This window comes from Capsicum annuum, chromosome 9 (assembly GCF_002878395.1).
Source record: "Capsicum annuum cultivar UCD-10X-F1 chromosome 9, UCD10Xv1.1, whole genome shotgun sequence".
Classification (NCBI taxonomy): Eukaryota; Viridiplantae; Streptophyta; class Magnoliopsida; order Solanales; family Solanaceae; genus Capsicum; species Capsicum annuum.
In genome coordinates, this window is record NC_061119.1 from 11,834,478 (window position 1) to 11,844,198 (window position 9,721).

The following is a 9,721-nucleotide window of genomic DNA, read 5'->3' on the forward strand; positions in this document are numbered from 1 at the left end:
TGAAGCTTGATTACAAAATTTTTTAACATTTTGTATAATTACTAAAAATCTCAATTTTGAGTCTGTCGAGATACATAATTAGCTTTCAATATATCCAACAAAGATATATTTTTCCTTTGTACAGGTGCATATTTAACTTTCAATACATTTTTTTCATTTTGGGTCTATCAAAGTACATAATACATTCAACGAAATACTTTTTTCCTTTATAGAGATACATAATTAACTTTCGATATATTTTTTCTAGTTTTGGGTTCGTTGAGATACATAATTAGTTTTCGATACATCCAACGAAGATACACAATTAGTTGACATTTGTGTAAATATGATAACTTAAGATATATATTTATATTATTTTTTCTATTATTATTATTATAATTAATTACGATGATAATATGATATGAAGTTGAATAGCGAATCAGAATTAAACAAAAAACAGAAATAAGAAAGGTCTAGAAGGCAACATGACCACAATTACTTGAAACACAATAAAAGAGAGAAAAAATAGGCAAAAAAATAAATTAAAGTTGACACCAAAAAGACCTAATATAACAAGCATAAATAAATAAATAAATAAAAGATTTTATCTTACCCTAAATTTTTTTGTCTCTATATATCATCATCATCATAATAATTATAATCTGAGATCTCCCTCTGACACCCTTCCAAAAGATCCTCTGATCAACTACTTCCAAAAATACAAAAAAATAAATAAAAATAAAATAAAAAAATTAAATTTTTGTTATCCATTCCCTGTTTGATCCTTCCGATCCAAGAACAAACTCTGTCACAATCAATCTTTTATGTATTTTCACAGCTAAGCTTGTACTTGAATTTTGTTACAATAATATTTATGTTAAGGTCCACATAAATATACACAAAATAAACTAGGTTCAAGGTATGCAAAAAAAAACACCTACTGTGCCATATTCTCTGAACTCAAATAAAGGGTATTGTTTTCTTGTTTTTGGGGACAAAATTTCTGGTTCAAAATTTTTAGCCCATACCCTTTTGGTCTTTTTTGCTTAACTTTTGCAGGTTTGTTGTTTTTTTTACATATTAATGGTGTCGAGTTCTTGTTGTGCTTGTGGGGTTGTTGTTGTTGTTGTTGTTGTCATAATATCAAGAATTGGATTTGGGGTTGTGGGGTTTGGTTATAATAAGGTGAAACTGAATTTGAGGTTGGGGTTTTTGATGAATGTGTTGTTTGCTGGTTCTTTTGGATAAAGGGAAAATTGATAAAAATTGATAAAGATTCAAACTTTATCAAGATTCTTGGATTATTTATATGTTTTATGTGATTCTTGGATAGTTTTATTGAAATTGTATGCAAAAAAAATAAATAATAGAATAATGGTTAAACCTTGTTGGAAACCTTCTGTTGAGGGGGATGGTGGTAGTGTAGGGAGGGGTGGGGATAATAGGGGTAGGGTGGATGGTTTAATGTGGTATAAGGATTTGGGGGTTCATGTAAATGGAGAATTTTCAATGGCAATAATACAAGCTAATAATTTGATGGAGGATCAGAGTCAGCTTGAATCAGGGCCATTGAGTTGTCTTGAATCAGGTCCTTGTGGAACTTTTGTTGGTGTTTATGATGGACATGGAGGACCGGAGACGTCTCGTTTTGTAAACAACACTTTGTTCTCCAATCTTAAGAGTAAGATTATCGTGTTATATTTCGATTGCAGATATGCTTATTATTGTCATTTTGATTCTTGATATCGCGTTAGTAGTTGTAGTTCGGAAGTGTAGTTTTTTATGTTGTGGTATCTGTCTTGTTGAATTGACTGATCTAATTGAACAGCTACAATGATTCTTCACAGAACACTTTGTTCTCCAATCTTAAGAGTAAGTCATGTTCCTTTTCGATTGCATAAATGCGCATTATTATTATCATTTTGATTCTTGATATCGTGTTAATAGTTGTAGTTCGAAAGTGTAGTTTTTTGTGCTGTGGTATCTGTTATGTAGAATTGATTGATCCAATTCAACAAATACAATGATTTTTCATAATATTTGACTTGTACAAAGCTGTGAATGCCAATGCTGGTTAAGTTTTGGCATAGATAGTAAAAATGATTCAGGTTGGTAGATCTGATCTTTACACTTTACGGATTGTGCTGCTATTTGCAACTTTTTTACAAGTCAAATGTTTCATTGATAATGCATCAAGAACGGTCTAACTTTGCTGAAGTGGTGTATCGATGTACATTAAGATCCCAAAAATGTAGCCAACTTTATATACAATTACTATGTTGCTAGGACTTCTAAAGATGTTGCCGCACTTGGTGTCGTATCCTCCAAGACTGCACTATTTTTGGAGTATCTAACTCCAAGACTGCACTATTTTTGGAGTATCTAACTCTAAGACTGCACTATTTTTGGAGTATCTAACTCGCACCCGTTGATATTTTTGGAGAGTCCGAGCAACAGAGCAATTGCCTACATACATCTTGCAGTGATCCCTGCTGTCTAAAAGGATGCCTTCAACAATATTTGATGTGTTAGTGATTATACTTTATAGACAGAACTTTGTGGGTATCTTGTCAAATTTATAGTGTTGGTATACGATATTGCTTTATTATGACCTTGAATATGCTAAAGATCTTACAATTAACTACTGCTCTTATTAGGCTTTGTTGTCTATTTGGCACCCTGAATAAAATTTTGAGATATAAGATCTGGTTACCACTTCTATTACTTATGTAAAAGCAGCTGCCATCAGATTTGAACGTCTCAGCTTGCTATTTTCTTCTTTGAATTGAGCTATTAGAATGACTTAAGCTTTTGATACATGCAATATCACTCCAGTAAAGGCACACTCGAGGAAGATATATATATGGTGCCAGCTCTAGATAGTAGATACATTATACTTTTGATGTATCATGATCTGAATTCCTAATACTTTTGTGCTTTGAACCTAGTCTCATTCATCTTGAAAATTTGTCGAAAAAACCTAATTATCCTCCAAATATGTTTTTTATTATTGCCTGGAACTCATATTGATTTGTTTCGTATTCTGGAAAGTTTGTTAAGTAGAATAAACGACAGTAGCTCTTATATTTACCTTGATTGACAGAATTTGCAACGGAGCATCAAGAAATGTCTGCAGATGTGATAAGAAAAGCTTTCTTGACAACGGATGAAGAGTTTTTGTCTCTTGTGCGGCAACAATGGTTTGAGAAGCCACAACTTGCATCAGTGGGATCTTGCTGTTTGGTGGGTGTAATCTGCAATGGACTACTATATGTTGCCAATGCCGGAGATTCACGTGTGGTGTTAGGTAGAGCAGAAAAAGCTGCAAGGGGTGTGACGGCTATTCAGTTGTCAATGGAGCACAATGCTAATAACGAGTCTGTGAGAGATGAACTTAGATCATTGCATCCCCAGGATTCACAGATTGTGCTTCTCAAACACAAAGTTTGGCGTGTGAAGGGTATCATACAGGTGATTATCCATTAAGATCACATTTTTAGGCCATCTCGTGTTGATTTTCCAAAATATGCCTCATATAAGTTACTCTTAAGGTGTACAACCTAGAATAAACAAAAGAAAACTATTTGCAGCTAATATTGGAGCTTTATCCAAGCACCATTCCGAATAGAAGGAAATTTGCTTAGTTATTACTATCTAAAGTTCTTATTTGATTGTTATGATTAGAAATATACCAATATAATATAAATCAACGGTTAGGAGTTGATTATCTTTTCAGGTAAGTAACCTAAAAGTAGTTATGTTGTCCTCTGAGATCAACTCCTTATGTAATATATAAGTTGCTTATTTATCTTTGATGTTGGTAAAAAAATTGTGACTAGAGTCAATTGTCATTGGAGCTTTAAAGATCTGACTAATTGTTTACCCATCAAAAAAAAGATTTGGCTAGTTGTGATTGAATTATGCATCTTGGTTTGGAAGGGATCTCCGGCTCTCCGCTACTGGAGGTGTCATGGAAGAGGGTGTGACATAAGAGTTGATGTTCCTTTTGTTGTCCTCTTTACAGGTTTCACGGTCGATTGGTGATGCCTATCTTAAGAGGGCAGAGTTCAACCAGTCACCCCTGTTGGCAAAGTTTCGATTGCCCGAATCCTTCTCCAAGCCAATCATCAGTGCGGATCCATCAATTTTCATTCACAGATTGACTTCCAAAGATCAGTTCCTCATATTTGGTTCAGATGGTCTCTGGGAACATCTTAGCAATCAGGAGGCTGTTGATATAGTCCACAGTCAACCCCGAAATGTAAGCATTGAATCTCTGATAATGTCCGAGCTGATTTCTCAGATGGTCACTCAACTTATAGCTATTAGCTCAAAAAGTCACTTTCTTTGTCGAAAAAAATCAGAATCGGGAAGAAGGTGACTTTCGAAGATAATAACTACTAGTTAAGTGACCATATGAAAAATCAACCCGCAATGTCCTTTATGTTCTCCTTCATTAGGATTGTTTTTTTATAACTATCTAAAGAGTCCATAATACAGAAGGAATTTACTTGCTGAAAGAGCCTTTTCTGGCATGAAAGATTTACTAAAAATTTCATCAGAAGCATATAGCGCTGTCATTTTGCATAGGAATTTCGCTGATATACTTAAAAAAGTACTTTGTGTAGGATTTACTATAATTAAGAGGGAAACTGAACTCTTTGTTATGCTTTCACTTCCGTTTTTTTTTTTTTCTGGACTGATTTGGTTTGATTTTCCTTGAGCCAAGGGTCTATCGGAAATGATCTCTCTACCAGACTGTAGGGGTAAGGTCTGCTTACACTACCCTCCCCAGACTCATCGTTGTGGGTCTACACTGGGTATGTTCTCGTTGTTGCATATGTACAAGTAATGTCTGTTCTTCAACTTCCGGGGTAAACGAGATTGTTAACTTGGGGTGCGCGTTTTCTTAATTTTGGACCAGGGAATAGCACGGAGACTAATTAAAGCTGCGCTTCGAGTGGCAGCTAAGAAAAGAGAAATGAGATATTCAGACCTGAAGAAGATCGAACGAGGTGTAAGGAGGCATTTCCACGATGATATCACGGTTGTGGTTGTGTTTCTGGATCCCTATTCCATGAATAGAAGCTCGTCTCACAATCCGATACTTTCCATTAGAGGAGGAGGCGGGTTACCCCCCTCTCCCAAACGATAGTTCCCAAGACACTTTCCGGATTCCCACTTCAGAAAAAAAGAGCGCTCGTCTTTTGGAAGCCTCGAGTTTCTAGTATGTTTTCTCCTCCAGTTTATGTTTCTTAGGCTTGTAATTTAATTGCTATGTGTTGTTATCTTCCTTGATTATCGTTTGATCGTTCCCTCCTGAACAATGTAATGTCTGGCAACGTAAAAACAAGTACCACGATATATAGACATGAAAAGAAGTGGAACAACGTTAGCAGGAAGAGTACTTTTGTTATGTTCTGCAGTTTTCGTAATTTGTAAATAGGAAAAATTGTTGTGTTGCCAAGTGCTAACTCTAAGTTTAATTTCGCGCTTCTTTGCCTTATCGCGAATAATTTATTCAGGGTTCTAAATTCAACGATTGAAAGTAAACGTGCGATTATACTATTGATCAGATACATTCTCTATAATATTTTGTTTAAGTATATGTAGACGCTGACAAGGACTTGTTAGATTAGTTTATGTAGCTAAAAGTGAATAAATACAGACAATGAAACATGTGTGACTTTTTTTATTTTAAAAATTCTGAATATAGGCTTGTAGAAGGTCGTTTGCTATTTATAGTTTTATGTATGACACTCACGTAATAGTAAACCATCTCAACTTATTTTTATTTGGGTGGATGACTTCAAAACTTAAGTTACTCGAATAGTAAGCACAACAAAAATTATGGGGGCGGAGCGAGGAAAGGTAAAAGTGTTACTACAAAATGAAGCTATGGTTAGCACGCCAAGTTAAGATCAATCAATGTTCGAATGCAGAACCTTGTCTGTCTTAATAAGTAGTTTTTGTTTCATGCATCTTTCTTTGTTCATGCATCTTTCCACTATGTTTTAGTAGCCGTCAATAGAAAATATGACGGGATCTGAGTAGAAATAAATTGACTTAGAAATAAGGTATACAACAATGGCTTGGTTCATTATGCGAGATTAATTTGGCAACAAATGAAAAAGTCTACGAAAGACCTGAAAAGATATTTTCTTCCGCGCATAACTTATGTTTGGATTTAAATAGCAATAAGTTGACTTAGAAGCAAGGCATATACAATAATAGATAAATTCATTATTTCAGTTTGGCAACATATGAAAAATTCTACAAAAGAAATGAGAAACTGTTTTTGTTTTTTGTATTTTGTTACGTAGAAAATAAATTAGTTTCTCCAAAAGTCTAGGTAGGAATAAATTGACTTGAGGTATACAATAAGATGAATTCATTATGAGAGATTAATTAGGTAACACATGAAAAAAGTCTACGAAAGAGCTGAAAAAAAAAATACTATCTTGGCATACAACTTATGTTTTTTTACATGCGAAACAAAGTAGTTTTATATAGCATCCCAATACTTGGGGCTGTATCGTATGGGTCGATGGGACAGACACGATAAAATAATTCCAGAATTAATTAATACCCCTAAACATACATAGGATTATACCCAGGGACCCCGTACGGTTTAAGAGACATTTGTAGAAAAACAAACAAAAACCTCAAATTTGTAGAAAAACAAACAAAAACCTCAAATTGGCACGCAAGGAAAAGAATGACCAACCAGCAATTACACCATCAGAATGCATTTTTGAAGAACCCGACATTGATACGACAATATCTTTAGAGTCTAGGTCCCCTGTCCCTTTCAGATACCTGAGAATTCTTTTTGCAACTTTCAAATGAGAGTCCTTTGGACAAGCCTGAAATCTGGCACACATTCCCACACTAATTACAATATCTGGACTACTTGCAGTGAGATATACTAAGGATCCGATAATCCCTCTATACATGGTCTCATTTATTGAGGGACCAGGTTCATCATTATCCATCTTTCAACTGGTTCCAATAGGAGTATCAATTGGCTTGGCTTCTCCTATATTATATTTCTTCAGCAGCACCTTGATGTATTTTTCTTAACAAATCATTGTCCCTTGAGAGATTTGCTTGATTTGTAACCCTAGGAAAACTCAATTCACCCATCATGCTCATTTCAAATTCACTTCCCATCAACTTTTCACTCTTCACATAGAGATTCAGAGGTGGCACCAAAAATTATGTCATCAACATATATTTGGACAATTATCAAGTTGCTACCTCTTGACTTCAAAAAGAGAGTATTATCAATTTTTCCTCTTTTAAAGCCATTTTCAAAAAAAAACTTTGAGAGTCTCTCATGCCAAGCTCTAGGTGCTTGCTTTAGCCCATAAAGAGCTTTATCCAATTTAAGCACATGATGTGGACAATCTGTATCTTCAAAATCTGGAGGTTGTTTGACAAACACTTCTTCCTTCAGATTTTTCATTCAAAAAGGCACTTTTGACATCCATTTGGAAGAGTTTGAATCCCATGTAGGCATCAAATGCAATAAGAATTCTGATAACCTCTATTCTTGCTACAGGTGCAAATGTCTCATCACAGTCCATTCCTTCCTCCTAGTTATAACCTTGAACAACCAACCTTGTCATATTTCTATTTATAGTTCCATGCTTATTCTGCTTGTTTCTGTACACCCATTTAGTCCCAATAATTGTTCTGTCAACAGGCCTGGTGACCATGTGCCAGACTTTACTTCTTTCAAATTGCTGAAGCTCCTCCTGCATTGCATTGATCTAGTCAACATCTTTAAGAGCTTCTTTCACATTTTTGGCTCAATTTGTGACAAGAAGGTTGAGAAGTCCATAAGATTTCTTGCTTGAGCTCTTGTTAGGATTCCAGATTTCAAAGGATATGTCTGATTTTCAAGAGGGTGAGAGGCTTTGTGCTTCCAATTTATTATTCTGAGTTGAGTTCTGCTGGGACCAGGTCCTTGGAGATTTTGACTAGATCCTTCTTTTTGTTCTTCTCCTAGAGCAGGGGTCAATAACTGAGATCCTGAATTTAATCACCATCACCTTCATCATTTACAACTGTATCACTTTGTCCCTGACCAACATCTTCAGCTATATCATCCCTTTGAATAAGAATGAGTTCTTCCATATCAGAGCCTTCATTTTCACCAGAATTCCTTAGTTTTTCTGATTCATCAAAGACTACATATACACTTTCTTCCACATACATAGTTCTTTTGTTGAAGACTTTATATGCTTTGTTTGTTTAAGAGTATACCACAAATACTGCTTCATCACTTTTGGAGTCAAACTTCCGTAGCTAATTCTTTCTATTGTTTAGGACAAAACATTTGCATCCAGATGGTTTGAAATAGTCAAGCATAGGCCTTTTTTTGAACACAAGCTCATATGGGGTCTTGTTCAAGAGAGATCTAATCAAACATTTCAAGAGAGATCTGATCAAACATCTCTTAGTTACATAACATGCAGTATTAACAGCTTCAACCCAAAAACCTTTTGGAAGACCACTGTCAATCAACATGGTCTTGGCAATCTCTATGAGAGTCCCGTTCTTTCTCTCAACAACCCCATTCTGCTGAGGAGTCCTACAAGTAGAAAAATTATGACTAATTGTATTTTCAGCACATAATTTTACAACTAGGGAGTTTTCAAACTCAATTCCATGGTCAGATCTGAATCCAACAATTTTGCAGTTCAACTTCATCTGAATTTGCTTTGCGAATATCACCAGAACCTCATAGGTTTCGTCCTTGGTTCTCAAGAATACTGTCTAAGTGAACCTGGAGTAATCACCCACAATGACAAACACATACCTTTTTTTACCTCTACTTTAGACTCTAACAGGTCCACAGAAGTCTGCAACAACTCAAGTGGTCTAGAGGTACTAACTTACTTTTTCTGCTTAAAGAAGGATCTGGTTTGGTTTCCCTTGACACAAGCATCACAAAATTTGTTGTCTGAAAAGTGTAGCTTTGGCATACCACAGATCAAGTCCTTTGAAACTAATTTGTTCATCAAAGAGAAAGTTAAATGTCCTAGCTTTCTGTACCAAAGATCAGTATTTTCACCTTGTGCACTCAAGCAGGTTAACTCATAGTTATCTATAGAATCCATATCATCCACTTACATGTTCTTGCACCTTTTAGCTCTGAGAATGACCTTTCCGACTCCAAACTTGACATAGTACATCCATCAGATAGGAATTTCACCTCATTACCTTTGTCACAGATTTGAGATACACTTAGAAGACTGTACTTGAGACCATATACAAGATACACATCTTCTATTACATGATCAAAAGATTTTCTAATCTTTCCCACACCATGGATATAACTTTTTTTACCATTTCCAAATGAGATACCTCTACCTTAAAGTATCTTGAGAGAGAAAAAATAGTCAGTCCTCCCAGTCATATGCTTTGAACATCCACTATTCATGAACTAGTTCTGACTGAATTCCCTTTCGCCTACCTGCAAACAGAGTCATTTGTTAGATTTGGGAACCCACTTGAGTTTGAATTCCCAACATAAAGATAAAGGTGTGATCAAATATTTCTTGGACCAACTAGGTGGAGGGTCTTTTTCTGATTTCTCAAGGGTTTGGAACTATTAGGATAAGATTTCTCTTGTTTGATGTACCTAGCACTGTTCATTTTATCTCTAAGCCAACTTTGACAATTTTTCTTCCAGTGTCCATCCCTTCCACAATGGATACATAGAGGTTTGTGG

General features: G+C 35.2%; 1 protein-coding gene across 4 annotated transcripts; it reads left to right on the forward strand.

Annotated features, from left to right (window-relative positions):
* Nucleotides 1–595: 595 nt before the first annotated feature.
* Nucleotides 596–5,446, forward strand: LOC107842912 (probable protein phosphatase 2C 38). Of its 4 annotated transcripts, XM_047396095.1 has the most exons (5): nt 596–1,660; nt 3,083–3,450; nt 4,004–4,240; nt 4,709–4,799; nt 4,904–5,446. In XM_047396095.1, the coding sequence occupies exons 1-5, from the start codon at nt 1,354–1,356 to the stop codon at nt 4,924–4,926; spliced, it is 1,026 nt and encodes a 341-aa protein (XP_047252051.1). In that variant the 5' UTR covers nt 596–1,353; the 3' UTR covers nt 4,927–5,446. The 4 variants fall into 4 exon arrangements, with proteins under 4 accessions (XP_047252051.1, XP_016542448.2, XP_047252052.1 ...); XM_016686962.2 differs by lacking the exon at nt 4,709–4,799; XM_047396096.1 differs by lacking the exons at nt 596–1,660; nt 4,709–4,799 and adding an exon at nt 1,707–1,851.
* The last annotated feature ends 4,275 nt before the right edge of the window (nt 5,447–9,721 follow it).

Bases quoted from the DNA above. Each gene is read 5' to 3' on its own strand.
- LOC107842912 (XM_016686962.2), top strand. From the start codon at position 1,354: ATGGTTAAACCTTGTTGGAAACCTTCTGTTGAGGGGGATGGTGGTAGT. The intron at 1,661-3,082 runs GTAAGATTATCG...CTTGATTGACAG, and splicing joins TTTGTTCTCCAATCTTAAGA to AATTTGCAACGGAGCATCAA. The intron at 4,241-4,903 runs GTAAGCATTGAA...ATTTTGGACCAG, and splicing joins TCCACAGTCAACCCCGAAAT to GGAATAGCACGGAGACTAAT.